Source organism: Gossypium hirsutum, chromosome D05 (genome assembly GCF_007990345.1).
Source record: "Gossypium hirsutum isolate 1008001.06 chromosome D05, Gossypium_hirsutum_v2.1, whole genome shotgun sequence".
Classification (NCBI taxonomy): Eukaryota; Viridiplantae; Streptophyta; class Magnoliopsida; order Malvales; family Malvaceae; genus Gossypium; species Gossypium hirsutum.
In genome coordinates, this window is record NC_053441.1 from 55,351,910 (window position 1) to 55,373,436 (window position 21,527).

At 32.3% G+C, this 21,527-nt stretch overlaps 1 protein-coding gene across 1 annotated transcript; it reads left to right on the forward strand.

Moving 5' to 3' along the window:
* Positions 1 to 9,288: 9,288 nt before the first annotated feature.
* On the forward strand, positions 9,289 to 11,060 carry LOC107902406 (senescence-specific cysteine protease SAG39). Its single transcript, XM_016828596.2, has 2 exons — positions 9,289 to 9,736; positions 10,477 to 11,060. The coding sequence occupies exons 1-2, from the start codon at positions 9,289 to 9,291 to the stop codon at positions 11,058 to 11,060; spliced, it is 1,032 nt and encodes a 343-aa protein (XP_016684085.2).
* Positions 11,061 to 21,527: the final 10,467 nt, after the last annotated feature.

Below are 21,527 nucleotides of genomic sequence, written 5' to 3' on the forward strand. Positions count from 1 at the left end.
TTTCTTAATTGTGGATATTCATATATCCACCCCAATGCCAATAGTTTTTTTGAAATGAATTTGAGATTCAGTGGACCAATTTAAATAAAGTCTAACTCCTTCAATTTTTAAGCAAAATCTAATTGAAGCCCTTTAAAATCGTGAAAACAATTTCATTTAGTCACACTTTCAATTTTAAAATTAATTTAAAATAAAAGTTAGTTTTGTTTTAAAAGATATCATATAGCTCCATTTTGATGAATCTACAACCCAATAAATTTAAGCCCAGAAGGTTTATTTCTTCATTTTCATGTGGGCCTAAGAGCCCGAACATCACTTTTCCATTAATAACCCAATCTCCTTTCTTTTTATACATTAATGGCCGAGTGCTATCAATTTTATGGAATAAGGCAACTCTTCCTTTTTATTTTTTCTTTTATATATATATATTTAAAATTTATAAAAATTATAATATATATATATATAATTTTTAATATTAAACCAAGAAAACTTTTTAATCCACTTCCTTCTCTAAAAAAGCTCAAATTTTTCTCTAAACTTTCTCCCTACACAACCGACCATCATTAGCTCACCACCATTAGGCCTCGTTTTGGCTTAATATTTACACCACTATCCCATTAACAGTATTTCATGGTCGTTCTGCACACAAGGGGAATTATTATTTTAAATAAAGTTTCTTAGAAACGTCTTGCCTTTAAAATTTTTGGATCCAACAATTTTTTACAACAATGTGAGTTATGAGAGTATTTTGTAGTCAATGTAAGATTTATTACACTTCTCTTTCTACCAAAGTAATTGTTTAGCTACCAAATCCATTTTTCAATGCAAAATGCAATGTTATGCCTACTTTCAATGTGGGATGAAATGATGCATGAATGTTTTCTTAACTTATATGTTACTTAAAAATATTTATACATTATATACAACAATTCCTAACTTATTTTTTTAGTAGCATAGAAAATTATCTCTGTATATAGATCTGATACATAATCAAAAGTGGCCTAAGACTTGAATTTTTGAAATAATAGTAAAACATAAAGTATCACTTTTGTATCACAAAGTTATTTTGATATTTTCAAGGAAGCGTGTTAAAGGGTCATACATTGCATCCTGTAAATAGAAACTACACTTGGTATAAAAGATCTATTTAAATAGAAGCAACCTCTAACATCTGTACTTGTATAAGAGATCTCATTTAAAAGTGTCACAACATTCACTTTGCTTATTTGATCATAAGCTATAAGTCTAATTAAGGACCATTAATCTAGCCTACCTCATTGTGAAACAAAATGCATCGACCAAGTATAGGGCTTTGTCAGAATAGTCCTTGCCCCCACAATTCTAAAATCATTTGGATGCACTTGAAAAATGTCAATCTCATTAACATTTTCACTCATTTTAAATCTTGCTAAATAACCTTTGAACTCTGATGCATATTATTTTCGAATAAATAATATCTTTAATCTACATGAATTATGAAAGAGTAAGATTTAAACAAGATTATGTTTACTTATAGATAGTATTCTCCTACTTCTCATGGCCTTATTTATCTTTTCACATGATTAGGACTCGGTTAGAAGGTCAAACAACATCTAACTAGTATGTAAATACTCGAGTACTATTTTACCCTTTTTCACATCTCTTAATGTAGTTGTATCTCATAGCAATATGTTTACTATTGCTTGAAAGGTTCTCAGTTTTAGTATTGTAGATAGTCACTTGATTATCACAATAAAAGGTGATTGGTCCTTTGGGCGTCTCTAAAAAAGAAATACATCATAAGAATCTTTTTATCCATAGATATCTTTACTTACTAATGACATAGTAATAAACTTAGATTCCATAAACAATACGTAACACCCTATACCCGACCCGGTCGTCGAGCCCGAATATCAAGATGTCACACCACCGTTTCATGTCATTTACAACAATTAAAAGCTTATTCTAGAAGAAGCGTAATCCATTTTAGTATTTGCTCGAGTTTTAAGTGAAACATGCTCCTAATTACCATTAAGTCTTGCTAAACATACCTTAAGCATCATATAATAACATTTGTACATATATAAGGTCCACTTAGCAAAATTTTCTAATCAAGTACATAGGTATCAATACTGACACATGGGTATCAATATTTTCTTTACATGGTATCGATATCGTATGAAAAATCTATACCAAATCAGCATTTTATTTCTCTGCTAAAATAAAAACTCAAGAAAATATCGGTAAAATTACCCCGATAACCGGTACTCGTGATATGGTATCAATACCAATTTAGGATTCTGACTTCTTGCAAATTTCAAAATCAAAGAGGTATCATTTTTAACACACGAATATCGATACCTCTATTTTAACCTCAAAAATACAACACATATAAGCCTACTGACCGTTCCAACACCAAATCTATCCATCATGCATCCACTACTATACCGAATAAACATCAAATTGTCCATATCAATGGTTTCAAACATCAAAATTAGGTCCAAGTAATAATCAACAGATTAAGAAACAAATCTCATAATCCTACGAACAAATAGACTATGGAAGCATCCAAAAACATCATGACAAATACCAATAAAAGTCTACCACATTGCCTTATTCCCAAAACGTAAACAATTAACACTAACACCTGCAGAAAAATGAAAATAGACTTGCTTGGATCACCCCTCGGAAACCACACCACTCACACCGGCACATGACTAATCTGCAATGGTTTAAGAAGGGAGTGGGTGAGCTTAATAAGCTCAGTGAATGCTTAGAACAACTACCACGCAAATAGTTCATCAAACATTAGTGACATGAAGCATAATTATAGCAGCTTTAACTTAGTTGACATATTTTACCTCACATGCATATTCGATAGTTTATTTACAAAGTTAATATATGCATATTCAAGCTTACATCACAAATCATACAATTATATATGTAGATAATTTGACACTTGAGCTATGAAACGTAAAAGTGGGAACTATCACCTCTCATCAGATACATGGATCTCCAGCACACCACATAGACTCATAGAGTCAAACATATCCTAAAAGTGAAGTATAAAGCTAACACTCTCCAACACACCAAATATGTCTCGTTGAATGGAGCTTAGCTCACATTCCCTTATCTCTCCAAACATGTCCCAGGGACTCGACGCCCAAATCATATAACATATAAGTGAGTACTCACAATCCTATGGCACGCAATCATATAACATGTCCTTGTGGAAAAAAGTGTTACAATTTGGTATAAAAGGAGAGCTTTGTTCGAGATTTGTTTGGCCATATGAAATTATTGAGAGAATTAGTTATGTGGCTTACAAACTAGTATTACCTCTGGAACTTGAAAAGTTTCATAATATTTTCCATGTATCGATACTACGATGGTATAGATTAGATCCTTGTTATGTAGTTACTCCCGATAAGATAGAATTACAGCTTGACTTGTCATATTTGGAAGAACCAATAAAGATTTTAGCTTTGGGAATAAAAGAACTAAAGAATAAATGAGTACCGTTAATAAGAGCCAGTGGTACTGACATGGTACCGTAGAAGCTACGTAGGAAACAAAAAAATCTATGTGATCATAATACCTGAACCTATTCGTAAGTAAAAAATTTCAAAGACGAAATTTCCTAGAGGGAGAGTTGTAATAACCAATTTTTCAGTGGTGTTGGAAACAGTGGTTCTGGGACCACAAGTTTGACGAGTGAGTTTGTAAATATTATTATTTAATATTTACAAGTCAAATACCTTAAAATAGTGAATTTTGATTTGATCAAATTTTCTAATTGGACGGTTAATTAAAATATAAGTGGTTTGATCCTAAGGTTAGTGGTTTTGGAAAATGAGTTACGGGATCTTGTTTATGTAAATCAAACTCTGTAAATATTTAATATACATATTTACAGATTTTATTTATTTATTTGTATTTAATTTTGGTCTGAAAATTTTAATGATTTGATAGTTAATTAAGGAAAAAGGATTAAATTGTAAAAGTTAAGAGTTACAAAATTTAATTACCTAAAGATTAAAATGACGGTATGTAAGGGCCCAAAGGTAAAATTAGACCACCCTAGTTGAAAGTGGTCTGTTAAGTAGTCTTATTTTAAAGAAAATATGATAAAATATAATGAAAATAAAAATATAATATGATAAAGCATAAACTAAAGCATCATTTTTTTCCCATTTCTTTCTTCCACCGAAAAGAAGAACATAAGACCACCATTTTTGGAAGCTTTAATTTCGTCAAACAATCCTTCTTGCATGTAAGCATTTTTTAGGTCCGTTTTTCATAAATTTTATGTTTTTGAAATTGTTGTAGCTTAATCAAGCTAGTCAAGAGACTATTTCATAAAAACTGTTAAGATATGAAAAGTTTCAATTGAAGGTTCTTGATGCTTTTGTTGCTAAATAGCTTGGTTGTAAGCTTAGATTTGATAATAGACTAAATTGTAAAATGGATTTAGTTAGTTGAGTTTAGGGACTAAAATGAAAATATTGTGGTTTTGACATGAAATTTTGTTAATAATTGTTTCTACAAGGTTAAAGAAGGATGAAATGGAAAATGGAGCTTAAATGTGAAAGATATCATAGTTTCGGTTTTAGGGACTAAATTGAATAAAGTATAAAACTTTAGGGAAATATTAAAAACTAAAATTAAGTTGATAAATGCATTGAATATGATGATTTTAGGTAATTTTCACTGATAATTGAAATTGAATTCCCATATAGATTAAGATTTGAACCAACTGGTAGCTAATCAAGGAAAAGATAAATTTTTAGACTAGTCCCTGACACTTCTGCTATTGTTATTTGTACCTGGTAAGTTCATAGGATAAAATTATATATAATTGTGATGTTTGTGGTTGTATTGAATATTTTATGTGTATTGAATATACTATGAATTGTGTGCAAATTGGTACGAATGTGAGAAATAGACTGTATTGTATCAAATTGTATTGATATGTAAATTGTGCCTGGATGAACAATAGAATAATATACAATTGGCATGTCAATAGGGTCAGTTGCGCGCTTGTATGGGATTTGCACTATGGTTCCTCTTGCTCTGATCTTCGGTGTCTACTGTTAAAACACTTCGGTGCCTACTAGTGTGGTGTAGTTACCGCGTATCCCTATCTATTCATTTTGTTCATCGGGCTAATAGTTAAAAGAGAATGTATTGTCTAATTCTTTGTATTGATTAGAAATAAGTGTGATCATATAGTTATATGTACTTTTATGCTATAATTGAGCAAAATGCTACATTTGTTGATGGGATTGATGAAATGTTACTAAATTGATTTTATATGAACGAATGGACGAGTTTTATGATTGTATATCAAATACTCACCTTTCGGCTGTGACATAGTGTCTACTGTTAAAGCACTTCGGTGCCTACTAATGTGGTGTAGTTACCGCATATCCCTATCTATTCATTTTTTTCATCGGGCTAATATATAAAAGAGAATGTATTGTCTGATTCTGTATATTGATTAGAAATAAATGTGATCATATAGTTATGCGTACTTTTATGCTATAATTGAGCAAAATGCTACATCTTTTATGGGATTGATGAAATGTTACTAAATTGATTTTATATGAACGAATGGACGACTTTTATGATTGTATATCAAATACTCACCTTTCGGCTGTAACATAGTGTTTACTGTTAAAGCACTTCGGTGCCTACTGTTAAATCACTTCGATGCCTACTACTGTGGTGTAGTTATCGCGTATCCCTATCTATTCATTTTGTTCATCGGGCTAATAGTTAAAATAGAATGTATTGTCTGATTCTGTATATTCATTAGAAATAAATGTAATCATATATTTATGTGTACTTTTATGCTATAATTGAGCAAAATGCTACATTTGTTGATGGTCTTGATGAAATGTTACTAAATTGATTTTATATGAACGAATGGACGAGTTTATTAAATACTCACCTTTCGGTTGTGACACATGGTGGCAGAAAACATAGTTAAACTTGTTATTTGGTTATGTTAGTTCTATTATGAGGTAAGTATACAATTTTAATACTTACGAGCTTACTAAGCATATATAATGCTTACTATGTTATGTTTTCCTGTCCTGTAGATATTTTGAAGAACGTGCAGATCGAATCAGGTAGGAGCTCACACTATCCAGCTTCTGACTCGGTAGGTATTTTATAGTTTAAGGATCGATTTTGTGGCACGTATGTAGGATCATTAAGTATAAAAGTCACCATAGTTGATAATTTTTTGATATGTGCATATCACTTGTTCATGTTTATAAGAAGACATGTTTATAAGTCTTGCTGAATGGTCGAGTCATTATGAATGGTGACAATTTCAATGGAATTGGTATCAAATGCACAAATGTGTAAACTTATAACAAAGCTATATGGTATGTTATAAGCTTTGATAAATGCTTGTGTTTGCAAATGGTTAAGTGCTTAATTGATGAATATAAGTAATGGAATGAGTGTTGATGTATGATTGGTATTAGATGGAATGAATATTTGGTATTAAATGTTTAGATGAATTGAGAGGTTTCACTTGGTGTTTGAATGTGATTGAGGTGCCTTGAGGCATATTGGTTAGAGTTAGGAAAATGGTACATTTTGGTATGCTTTTGGTGCATATTGGATAGGTTAAAAGATGGGTAAGTGAATACTTTTGGCAAATGTAATTGTTGAATTGGAAGCTTGCACATTAAGGCATTATTTTGGCATACACAGGCTCACACATGGCCGTGTATCACACACGGGCAAGTGACACGGTTATGTGCTCTGTATGATCAGGGTGGTTTGGGTTGAACACAGCCACAGTCTCTCACACAGCTTGGCGACACAGTCGTGTGAATGTTTGTAGGATTTTACATTTAGGTCCACACAACCTCAGTTTGTTACACGGCCTGGCGACATGACCGTGTGACTCTACTTTACACAGCTTCAGCCTGTCACATGACCGTGTGACCCTGTTTTACACTTTTGTCCAATCTTTTCTAAAATGTTTTAAATTAGTCCTTATTTGTTTTGAAATTGATTTTAGAGCTTTCGTAAGCTCGAATTAAGTTTGAAATTGTATGTAAGACATGAATTGTTTGATGAATTGACGATTTATGATTGTTTTGAATAAATACTTGAATTAAATTGCATGTTCCAGTTATATTATTTACTATAGCATCCCGTAACTCAATTCTAGCAACAAAATCGAGTGAGGGGTGTTACAAATTATGCCTCAAAAACTATAAAAATGTTCAGAACTAAACCCAAGCTTTAACCAACATATTTGACATCCAAAAACAAATACAAATTATGCTTGTTAGACGATATATATCATTTGAGTCAAAATTTAGCACCCTAAGTAAATTATAAGCCCAATAAACAAATTTTGTCAATTTAGAATCCTTTAGTAAATTGAAAAACAATGTACCACAATAAACCAAACGTCTAGAAAAAGTTATATCAATATGATCATAAAATTGTCACCCTAATTTTCTTTTGTAAAATTGGTCATCCCAAAAAAGAAATTGATTCAATTGGTCACTCCACCGTTAAATGGTAATGGAAGACTAATAGTGCATTTGTATGAAAATAATTTGAGGTGAACAAAATAGGAACGAACCCTATTTAGAGTGGTTGATGAGTAGTTTACCCTAATCTTAGAGTAAATAATATGAAAATCCACTGTTAATCTTCCATTACCATTTAACGGTGGAGTGACCAATTTGACTAATTTCTATTTTAGGTGACCAAATTAACAAAAAAGGATGAACTATGTAAAATATGAACAACCCATATTTAGAATGACTATCTAGATAGTTTAAAAAAATAAATAACTTTGTAAAAGAATTTTACTTATTTTCATCCATTAATGCAAATTCACTAGGCTAATTAGATCTTCAAAAAAAAGTTAAAATATATTGTAGTAATTAGCATATTACTTTCATAAAGTTTGAATTAAAATTATTAAAATATTTAAGAAGAGAATCAAATTAAAATATTCAGAAGGCTAATTCCAACTCTCACACCCTTAACACTCCCGTTTCCATCAAATCCAAGTTTTTTTTTTTCAAAACTGAATTTATATTTTTAAAGATTCACAAAATATTAAAAATAAATTTAGTTAAAACTATAAAATTTATGTTTATTTTGACTTTGGGTTCTAACTATTAACTTGGTTTTTTCATATAGAAACCATAAAGTATTCTAACCATTAATATTTGTAATCTTTAGAGGGGAGCCACCATTTTCTCAATACCAACTAAATTTGTACTCTTTGTAAACTAATGAAAAGATCGTAAGCAATGGGAAACAGCCAACATCATATAAAAATAAAACCCCAACATTAAACTGAATTCAAACAAATAAAAAGTAAAATTCATAAAAAAAAGAGAGAATTAATAGAGAAAAATATCAAATATTGAACATAGGAAGTGGGTGACTTTTTGATCTTCAATTAATCAATTTACTAAATTAATAAAACTTGAGAGTATTTTTTATTTGAGAAATTATTTTGTCCACTAGTTAAAAAACTTTATAATTAGAGGTGAAATGTTACTATGTGTTTTGAGAAAGCATTAAAAGAATTTTAAAATAAATTAAAATAGACACGTATATATACTAAATCCTCCTTATGAGGTTAAAAATCTCTACCGATAGTGAACAAAATATTAATCTTTTTTATTCTTACTAATTTTAACGGAACTGTTAATGGAATAAAAAAGAAATGTGTAAAAAAAAAACAGACGGGCACCATAAGAGCCATAAAGAGGGGAAGAGGAATTTTGTCCCAAAAAAATTACATGATTTTCAAACATAATATGAACATGAGATGTTTCCCTAAAATCATGTTCCATTCCTAATATGCTTCCACTAATTTTCAATTCAAGACCAATTTCTTTAAAATTTCTCTTTCTAGTTTGCATCAATCATTTTCACATTTTCTTTAAAAAATAATAGGTTTTTTTTTTCAATTTTGGGTTTTGTTAACAACAACAACAAAAAAAACTTAATTGGCATATTTCATGCACTAGATAGATTGCATTTGAGGAACATTAAGAGACTATTACGGACAATTAAAAGGAATGGAATGAAGTAAAAGAAAAGAATGTAATCCAGGCAAAGCAAAAAAGGCAACATGTCTTAAATATCTATATATATATATTTTCAATTAATTTCTAAAACTAGTTGCGCATTACTCATACATTGTAGTATATATATGCATGCACTGGTTGCTAGTTCTTCACAACTTGGCAATTAGCCCCAAAAAACAACTATAAATTAGTGTTGAATCTCTACATATATTGCGAAACAATGAGTTTAGTTCATGTCTTTTTTTCTTTAATTTTTGGGATATTGGCATCTCTTGTCATGTCCCGTACAATCCTTGAGACCTTTATTGTTGAAAAACATGAGCAATGGATGGTTGACTACGGCCGAGAATATGAGAGCGAATTAGAGAAGGAGAAACGTCTTAATATATTCAAAGAGAACTTGGAATATATTGAGAGCTTCAACAATGGTGGAAATAAGAGCTTTAAGCTAGGTTTAAATGAATATGCAGACATGACACAAGATGAATTCCTTGCATCTCACACCGGATATAAGATGCAATATTACCCCACATTGTCCAAATCAACATCATATATGTATGAAAATTTTTCAGATTTTCCCAACTCAATGATGGCTGCAGGCTTGGATATAAACTTTGATTGGAGGGACCATGGTGCCGTCACTCCTGTTAAGCAGCAGGGCAAATGTAGTAAGTGTTAATATATGTGTGTAAAGATTAATGCACTTATAATAGTTTAAAGCTAAGTTGGCATTTATATTAGTTATATTTTAATAATAAAATCTTCATATTTCATAGTGTATGTACAATTAGAAGATTAGTACTCATGCATCTACATATGGTAGGGAAATATTCACACCATATATACATTATGTCCAAAGTACGTTGCCCAAATAAAAATCTACCATTTGTTTTGTTGAAGAGTTGAGCTCAAATAGATTCTATGAATGAATAATCCTTTACTTCTAAACCAATCACGACAGTTTAAATTATATATTTTTTTCTAAATAGATTAAGAGTGTAGAATTATATAATTAAATTTAATGTTTGATTTTGTTAAAATAAAAGAAGAAATCGGTTTGGGATCATATTTATCACTATTATTGTGCCTTCATTTTAGATTATTACTATAATTTCAATGAATATATCATTATAATTTCAATGTATATATCATTATAATATTTTGACATCATTTTAATTTAATGTAGACATAGGAAGTTATCATCATTTCGTCCAAAAAGAAATCATTAAAATTAAAAGTTTAATATTAAACTTCAATTAAATTAAAATTTTGATATTGTTGAAAAAACCTTAGTAGAATATCATTTTGGCTTGAAGGGTTTAGAAATTTAGTAATAAAATTTACCTGAACTTTTGCAAATTATTTTATTATTTAATTAAGAAGGGTTCATTTCCATTTATTTGTGCAGATTGTTGTTGGGCATTTTCAGCAGTGGCAGCCATTGAAGGGATAATCCAAATCAAAACAGGGAAATTAATCTCATTATCGGAGCAACAATTGTTGGATTGCAGCACAAATGGAGGGAACAAAGGGTGCGACGGTGGACTGATGACGAATGCTTATGATTACATCACCCAAAACCAAGGGATAACCACCGAAAAATACTACCCATATCTCGAAATCCAAGAAGCTTGCGACTCTGTGAAACAGTCGATCAAAGCAGCCACCCTCAATGGCTACGAAACATTGCCTGTAAACGATGAAAACGCCATGTTTAAGGCGGTGGCGAATCAACCTGTGTCCGTTGGAATCGATGGGAGTGGACAAGCCTTTCGGTTTTTTCAAGGTGGTGGAGTGTTTAATGGAGATTGTGGCAGTGATTTAAACCATGCAGTCACCATTGTTGGATACGGGACGAGTGAAGAAGGGGTAGACTATTGGATCGTGAAGAATTCATGGGGAGGAAATTGGGGTGAGAATGGGTTTATGAAGATTCAAAGAGGGGTGAATAAATGTGGTATCGCCATGCGAGCTTCTTATCCAGTTGCATGAGTTCATATAATTATGGCCTTTCCTTTTGTTACTATATCTTTATTTGCAAAAGGATAAAAGTGTTGCTTTAACTTTCTCATGCAGGGTGTTTTTATAAAACAAACATAGCATTTGTTGACCTTTTCATGGATAGCATTCTTGAGATAAGTTCATGAGTGAACCATTTCATACTCTTCTTATGCAGTTTCATGTCTTTGTCAACTTTTCAAAATTTTTTTTACATCTTTTATTCATTGAACTATTAGGAATATCAAAATGGGTTTGGGAATGAGTTTCAGGAGATCAATATAATCATCACCTATAACATCATGATTTTTCAATGTTGTTTCATTTTGCGAGATTAAATTATCAATGTTATCAATAGACTTCCACCATCTTTGAATACAGAAGATTGTCTTCGTTGTTTCAGCTTTGATGCTGTCCCAACATGCTTTCCATTGACTCAATTCATAACCTAATGTTTCGAAACCAGATTGGACCGACTACCTCCATGAACTAGAAATTTCATGAATGGTAGAGAACCAGTAAAAGTGCAATAAAAAAACAGGTTAAAAAATCAGTAAAATTGATTTTAATTATGTTTTAGCCCAAATCTTTTGGTTTTCTAACCTAATCGAACAAGTCCATTGTCTAATATACCCAAATCTTTTGTCATTTAGCTTTGCTTGCTCTCCTTTTAACTTCAATCACTAACTGCCACCTCTTTCTCTTTTATAGTTTCTTTTCTTTTTCATTTTTAGCTTGCCTTCTACTATTTGCACTCTATCCAACAGAATGCTTAGACTAAAAAAAAAAAAAAAGGGAAACGTAGGAGTTTATATAAGAAAGATAAAGTTTTAATAGAGAGAAAGAAAGAAAAAATGTAACGACCCGAAATTAAGTAGTGTTAAAAAATGTGGTTTTGGAATCTCATTTCTGTAAATCGAGTTTGTGAGGATGAAATATAAGGATTTATGATGTTAGTATGAAAATATATTGAAGTTCTTTTAAGTAATTTAACTGAGAAGTTAGTTAATTAAAATTTAGGGACTAAATTGTAAAAGTGCAATCAATATTGAGTTTTAATTTAGAAAAGGCTTTAGGATCTAGATAGAAGTTATTCAAAGGACTGAAATGATTATTTAAGCAATGCTCAATGTGAGTTAGTGGATGATGATGGTTATGCCCACTTAGTTTAAATTAATATAATAAAACCTAATTAATCTAATTAATTAAAGATTAACTAAAGGCTAATCCTAATATATGTAACATTATAATGGAAATAAGGTGTTATCATCTTCTTCCACCATCCAAAGAAAGAAAAGAGAAAAACTCTATTGTTAGAGTTCATTTGACCATACCAAAATTACCAAGGTAATCAAACTATTTTCATCATTTTTTTTATAATTCTTGATCATGGGAGCTTGATTTAGTTAGCCCATGTATCAATTTATTCAATTATTAAGTTTTTAGCAAGTTGTCGTTATAGAGAAATTGATAAATTAAGCTTGAAGTTGATCGATATTAAGCTTAGATAATGGTAAGGACTAAATTGTAAAGCTAATTAAGCTTGTTCGATAACATTGAAACATTAGGGAACAAACTGAATACATTGAAAACCTATCATGAAATTATATTATGAATAGAGAGTATAGTGTCCCTAATGAAATAATGTGAAATCAGATTTTGATCCGATGCTAGATATTGAAAAATATGCATATCCCGAGTATAGGAACTAAATTGAATAAAATGTAAAATATGCTTGCCTTTGTATTTTAATGTTAATTGGATTTAAACTGGTGTTGTTTCTATTATTAAATTATCGAATGTAGCTAAAGACAACGTCGGGCCATCGCGAGAGAAAGGAAAACTGAGAGTTGTTGATGGGTAAGGAGAGAATTCGGTTTGTACTTTTATGATTCGAGATAATTAAATATATATACATATGCATGTTGATTGAATGATTTACTATCAAGATGAGCTTATATTGTTGTATGAAATGATTCATATGGAATGATATTGAATGTCAAGCAATTGGACTAAATTGAATATAGTATAAAAGAGTGTGATATAATTGGTATGTGATATGCGCTATGAACATGATATGAACCATGTTATGTGAATTTTGATATACACGAATTGATGATTAAACAAAATGAGATTATGATTTATAAATTGGTTATATAACGTGATTGGATCATTGGTTACCCTATTAACTATTCAGGCAGAGTCAGATATAGTTGGCACGCCATAGGATTAGATTTGTATACAAGTTTATACTTCAGTTTTACTAGTGAGGCGCGGAGCGCTATATTTGTTTTAGACATTTTGATGAGGCACTGGGTACCATATTGGTGTGTTGGTTGGACAACTTGTGTATCCGTCGCAAGTCCGAGTCAGGTTAATAGGGATTATAAAATATAAACTTGAGAAGTGGTATTGGATTGAAATGATATGATGAAATGAAACTATATGTGAATATAGGTAATTTATGATAGAGAAAACATGTAAAAGATCATGCGAATCAGTTATTACAAGCCTTGAGGCCTGATATGGAAACAAAATAAATCAATAGATCCAAGAATGAAACAAGGTAAATAAATGAGAAATTGGTATGTTATGCAATGAAGGTATAGGTATCTTATTGTTGAATGGTATGTATGATATGGTAAGTTTTAATGCAAATTTCAAGTGAATTGGTATGCAAAATTGACATATGCATATATCATATGCTAATGGAAACTCTTGGCTTGATTGGAATATGAACTGGCTAAATGTTGAACTTGATTTGGATTGTGTTCATTTGGTTAATGCAAATGTTATAATGACATGAATCATGAAAGTACCATTGAGCTTTATCGCTCAACATATGGTTTGTTTATTTCGAGCGCATGTATCAGTAGATCTCAAGGTCTCGAGAGGTGAAGCAACATTCGAATCGTTGGCCCTGTTGAAGCAATAATAGCTAAATGACAATTAACACTGTAAAATCAAATTCCTCTCATAATCATATGAAACCCATTACTTCTATATATATAATATTCATCTATTAACATTCTAAGTATTCAAATTTCATATAATCTAATTGGTGGGATAAGGTTGGCAAATGATTTGTTGAAGATATGGACTTCAAGAAAATCTAAACAGTTTTTTTAAAATATCTTACATATTGACCAAATAAATATTCGATTAATAAGTGAATAGGGACCCACCAGTATTATATACAATATACTAGTAATTAAATTGAAAGAAAGAACTTGCGTGTTATAAATGCTAAACCCATCAAAAGAATAAGCTTTCTCCGCCAATCCATGAAACGTGGATGGAAGAAAACATGCCTTCAAGAGTCAACACTTTTAGTGAAATATACATTCTCAATTCATCAATTGTTTAACATATTTCCTTTGTTTTTTTTTTCAAATGGGAACAGTTGAGCATTCTTTTTCCAATCTAAAAGAAAAGCATGCAACAACAACTATGACTGTAACAGCCCAGACCTGGCCTAGATGTTATGGCTGAATCTGACGATGTCACAAGGTAGTGCTTTTCGAAAAATATGTCATCACTAAATCCCCTTTTCTATTTAACCATTTTTTTTCATTATCTTATGTTAATTTCAAATCGCGTCATTCGTTTCCAAAACATTATTCATTTACAAATCGTTATTCAATTTCAAAACGTTTTCTTATTACGAAAGCTTTTAAACAGTTTACGTATTCGTGGTATTTTTGATAAAATATTAATTTCATTTGAAAACCCAAGTTTTACCTAACACTAGCATATTTAAATCATAAAATCGTATAAAAAGAAAATTTAAACCAAAATCCGTAAAGGCCATAATTACAGCAAAATACTCTCAGATAAAATTAAAATCATAAATAGGTAATAAATATTGTAAAAGAAGTTGTGTGGCCACCATTGAGTCCTCTGCCACACCAATTTGCCTAAATCTAGGGATTACCTGTACAGATTAAACAGAAGGGGTGAGTTTACGTAAACTCAGTGTGTAATCCCTATACAAATGAATAGACAGTAAATAGATAATCACAGTTTGGGCTTAAGCCCTTTTCAGTATCAGTATCAGTCCAGTTTGGGCCTTAGCCCATCTCTGTACAATAACAATCATGCAGTAGGGCTTTAGCCCATCACAGTATCAATAGCAGTAAGAGATATGAAGTCAAAAAAATCCTACCCATCCAGCCTCTACACACCATCTCCGTCTAACCCTACACTCCATGTGGGGATATAATCAACCCACCCATCCCTACACGCCAAGTAGTACCGAATGCGGCACTAGACAGTAGCTTGCAGCTGAGCTATTAGTAAATTAGGCTTGTGGCCTTTCGGTAGACATCCTCCTAACATTATAATCCACCAACCCAATGCAATGAATATACAGATATGACATGCTATAGCATAATATCATGCATGTAAACAAGGCATACAGTATCAACCCAGTGGGACATCATCAGGCTTAATCATATCAGTCATACAGTCATTTCAATCAATTAGGGGCCTAGGTAAGCTTACCGACCCTACAATAGGTTCACAGTCGACTTGGACGACCCGTGCAACCTTATCAGTCAAATAGTGAAAATGGGCTTACAAGCCCATGATGTTCACCGGTGTGGGCCTACACGCCCGTGTGGCCCACATGACCCAAATTGGCCTTGGCCTCGTGATCCATTTAATGTAACTCATGCTAGTTAATTTTTCATATATGTTTCCACTATTTACTCATATGATCATTCAAAGTTGTCTACTTGAGTCACTGTTACTAAATTATTTTATCTTAAGCTACAGAATTCCGAATTAAGATCTGTAAATTTTTCCTAAAGCCAAACTCACACATCTTCTTACCATAAAATATTCAAAATTATTGGTTTAGCCAATAAGTACAGTTTATTCTTTAAAATTTCCCCTATTTTACTGTCTGACAGTTTTGACCTTTCTACACTAAAAACTAATTATCTTCTCGTACAAAATTCAGATAATGTTATTATTTGTTTCTCTTGAAAGTAGATAGGATTTTAAACATATAAATTCTAACCCATAATTATTTTTATACAATTTTTAATAATTTTCCAAAATCAGGGCAGAGGATTCTGAAATCATTCTAACCCTATCTCACTAAAATTCAAATATCTCATAATATGAAATTCTTTAGCTTGCTTTGTTTCTCCTACGAGAAACTAGACTCAAATATCTTTAATCCCATATTTTTCATCTTCTAATTCAATTTCCACAATTTATGGTGAATTTTTAAAGTTAGCTTACTACTGCTGTCCAAACAAGAAGCAATTTCGGCATTTCGCTGAATCCCTTATTTTTGTGTTTCGGGTACACACCTGGTTTTGTTTGATGCTAAAACAGTCCCCGAGCACTCCAAAGCCTATAATTGCACAAATAACACCACAACCAATCTTACCTTGCGATTAATCAAAATCCCAAAACCAAAATACTTACTCATAAAACGATGAACACTTACCGCAAAAACTTTAAATCGGTACGTTTACGAAAATCACGAAGAGAACCTTAATCCTCGTGAAATGCTGTTGCCAAGACCCTAGACTTAGACTATTGAACACAAAACAATCTCTTAAAATGATACCCAACAACTTACTGAATTTGCACAAGTGCTACTTAACGCTACGAAATCAATAGGAAATAGTGGTTTAGGGGGAATAAGGGAATTTCGGCAGTAGAGGAAAGAAAAGAAAAGATAATCGAGTAAGAAGCAAAGAAGAAAAAAATTCGGTAGAGATGGAGGAGTGAAAACGTCAGAAAGATGGAGAGAAAAACGACTCTTTTTTTTTGAAAAAGAAAAAAGTGATCAGATTTTGGATATTCTCCCCTATAATCCCTTAATTCACTCCTAAAATTGCTTTCTCACTTCCCACTACACATCCACCACTCAAAAACCAGTTCAGCACAACTCTTGCCGAAATTAGGAGCAAAAATGCAACCTTTACCATCCCAAAGATTCGAACCCATGACCTCCCTCACACCAACACTCCACTTATCCACCAGACCAACAGGCTCATTCTGTTAATTATTTGCCAACTTTTACTTAAAAGCCTATTGACCAAAGATACCAAAAGTTGCCTAAGTCCTGGCTTGAACCTGGGACCTCTCAAACACTCCCAGAACATATAACCACTAAAGCTGAAAAATGCTTGTGTCACACACTCACAATACCCAAAATTAAAATTTTGGGGCGTTACAATGACAATGGCCAAACTAAGACTATGCATGCATGAGCCAACATAAGGAACTCCACTTCGTTGTTGGATACCCTTCTGTTTTTTTCTTTTACCTACCAAATTTAATTTCTCAATGGCCAACACTACCCTAAACAAACAATTACGATAGTAAATAATAGAAAAAAACAAAAAACGAAAGTTCCGCCTACCCTTTTTATTCATTATAATTCATGATCCCTTACCCCTTTTTCTTCCCTCACCACCCCAAGTTTCGCCTTTCTAAAACTCATTGACTGGTCCACCTACTAAAATTCAATAACCTTCTTAATTCATACCATTATTTCACTCTATTACCACCACAAAACATATATGGTCCACACACAAACTATAACACCCCTCGCCTTACCCAATTGTTGGGTTAGAGCTACAGAATGCTACAGTCGAATATGGAATAGTTACAAAACTTAATTGATTAATTCTAAACGAAAACCACTAAATTCCATTAATGCAATCATTCAAAAAATTTTAAAACACTTCCTGATTCATATTAGAGCTTGCACAAGCTCTAATGTTGACCCGGGATCGAATGAGGACCAACCTACAAAGATTTCAAAAGTTTTGAATGACATCGTGATGTAAAACCCAAACGTTCAACAGGTCAGCCAGTCAAATGGAAATGCTACAATTCCCATTAAGTTCGTGCTGAAATAATTAATTCAATGATAGTTAGTAAAATATTTTTTTATTAATTTATGACATTCAGCTCACATTGAATTAATTACATTGTTCTTCAATTTCAGGTACACTAATCCCTGATTCTGAGGCTTAGCCTATTAATTTCCCCACTATATGCATGCTACAACTTAGAAGAATAGTTCACACTGGCTCAAAAGATTTTTGGCTTAGTCCATCTTCAACGTATCGTATATCCAACCTATAACACCCCATACCCAACCTAGATGTTATAGCCGAATCTGGAGAACTTACATCAACTCATTAGAAAAACTAATTTAAATGCTAGCTTAAAAATTGTGTGATCTAAAATCTTAAATTTAGCTAAGCTCATACAAACTTCAAGAAATTATCAAGTTTGAAAACACCTAATTCACAACATAATCTCTTAAACATTTACTTATAAAAATAACAGAAACTTTCGAAAATTTCACTCCAACTTTAGTAATCACGTGATTTGAAAAAAAATAATTTTTAGCAAAAATTTTAAAATTGTTATTTAGAAAAACTCATGCGCAGAACTTACTCATTTTACGAAAAAAATTAATTTGATAATTAATTGTAGCGGATATATTCAGAGTTTTTAAGTTTCGAAAACCAAATTCCAATTTGTCAAATTCATATGAGTTTGTAGTTTTACATTTAAGAACACCCAAAACTCGACGAACAAATCAAACCCCCCAAAGAAAACAAAACCAAATCTAAAAACTTCGTCCAAAAATCAAAAGTCCAGAGATCTTAATTAAAAAATTGAAACCATCTTATATGGAAAATCAATCCGAGCTCTCGCACGTCGTCTGATCCTAAGTCTAAAGATCACCTGAAACGTATTAAACAAACGAGTGAGCAAGAAGCCCAGTGCGTGACTCGGCTTATAACATGCACTTATACAAATATTAGATCAGAATGTTATATTACCAAAAAAACATATATTGGATCAGAATGTCATATTACCAAAAACATATATGAGATCAGAATGTCCTATTAAATCAGAGCAAATCCTACCCCTATCCGTTACATACCAACTCCGTCCAACCAATCACACCAAATAGGACTACAATAGTCCATCCATCCAATCACACCGGGTTGTGGTCGTATGCCACTCATAATGGTACAGTTGAGTTGTCAGATAGATATTGTAGTTTAACCGCTGGATTTGCAGTAATACAACAAAAAAACACTTCCTCCATAATATCAAACCCACCCCAATGCACATGCATAATCATAATAACATACATACAAATCACAATGAATGGTATGGAAAGCATATCAAAACATATTTTTATAGATCATAACATATCATATTGCTTATACTAACAGTTATTCTACATGCAAGTGTCATGCATGTTCTTACACGTAATTATGCTTTCAAAGCTATTAAAGCATAGATTGTACATAAGTTTTTACCTACTTTAGCCTTATCACACACTGACACATATTGGAAAATGTCACATTTCGAGTCTTATTTAAGCTAAACGGACCTCATGGAAGGTCTATTTATGAATTGCTAAGTCAAACAGACCTAAGTGAATATTTCCAAAAAAGGGGCCCACATGACCGTGTGGCGCACATGACCCAACAAGCCAACCCATGTAATCATACACGTCCGTGTGCTCCACATGACTTGGCACACAGTCAACCACATGCCTGAGTGGTGCACACGACCTACCAAAATTGCCCGTGTAATTGTACAAGCTAGTATGATTGACACGGCCTGACACACGGTCGACCATACGCCCGTATGGTGTACGCGACCTGGCATACTACCAACCACACGGCCGTGTGATAGACACTAGTCTCGAAAACAACCTCTGTTTCCCCAAATTTTCCAAGTTTTAAATGACATTTTAGGTTAGAATCACACACCTGATGATATTTCTAATCAACCACACAACCGAGAACTCACGAATCCTACATACAACAATAATTCATGCTAATTAACAACCAAGAATTAACCCCCTTTTACTAAAAATCAGCCCCTAAAATTGATATTCAAACACCTACCCTTGCAAAGTAATAGTCTAAAACGATGCTTAGGTAGCTGGAGGACTACTGAACGTCTCTCAATCTTCTTCTAACTGTACATTCAGTGATTAAACTAGTCACCAGAAACCACTTATAAAGATCAACCCCTATGCAAATACAAAAATTACTAACTGAAAATCTTCACAACAACCACCGAAACAAAAATCATTCACTTACCCAACATAGAAAGTATTTGAACGAAGGGAACACTACACCAACACGAATTGAACCAAAACAGAAAGAAAGCAATATCAAACAGGATAGAAATTTTGGTGGAAAAGAAAGAGTCGAGAAGATGAAAATTGAAACAAAAGGAAACAAAATAAATTAACAAAAAAATGGAAAGGAAAGGGACGACAGAGTAGGGAAAAAGAAAGAAAGAGATGGAGAAATTTTAGGACATATCTCTTCTTTTCTCTGGTTTAAAAAACTACCCACTAACTCCCACTAACTCCTATAATTATCCAAATTAGATTATTTTCTTCAGAGTTTAAAACAAAAATAAACTCCACTTTGTACATACAAGATTCAAACATAAGACCACTGGTTAAGCTGAAGCCTTACCACTGAATTAACAGGCTTATTCTTGCTAATAGTTGAGCAAAAGCAATATACAAATCAGATGTTCAAATATAGGAATTTATGCAAAAATAACAAAAATACAAGAAAAAGGATTCGAACTCAGAATCTCACACACACAATCACAACACTTAACTAGTGAACCAAATTTACTCACTTGATAAAATTTTCACAATATTAATTAAAGATTAGGACGTTGCCTTTCTTGGTTTCACTATCCCAATTTCTTCTAACTTGGTTTTTGGGATGCGACAACTCTCTTCTCCTTAACGGAATTTCGTCCCTAAAATTCCCACTATCGCACCATTCACTTAACCACAAAATCTGAAATTTCACATTCCAAACTGATCACCACGCCATCGCTGCGTAACTCTGATTTCAATTCAAATCTAGACAATATGAGACTCCCATACTAGAAAAAAAATTCTAACGAACTTCCTATTCACTACCTCAAATTGTGTAAAGAAACTTTCTACAGAAGTATCACTAACAATTCCACAACCCTAGAGTATCAAAAACTCCAATGACAATCAAACACTTGAGTACAACCAAACACTTAGTTAATACAACGTGCAACTGACATAGATCGTAAATATACATGTATTACTACCAGATACGTCTCGATCCTCTCGAGGCCTAGTAGCACAAACTAGCATCTGATTCCCTCTCTTAGCTTGTATCTGACTTAGAGAATGTCGTAAACAATCCCTAACACAATACTCAACGGATCCACATTTAAAACGAACCCTTGTTTTTCTCTAACATTATCCCAGATGGCACTTATCATAGTAAAAACAAATCAGAACTCGATTTATGCTTACTATTGCCTCAACCTTCTGAGGCCAGTCTATTCTGGCCCGCTTCCTAGGTCATGGATTCGAGCTAGAAGGACCAAAAATCCTCTTATTCCAGACTTTATTCTTTTTCCTTACTCTCTAAGCAATTGATC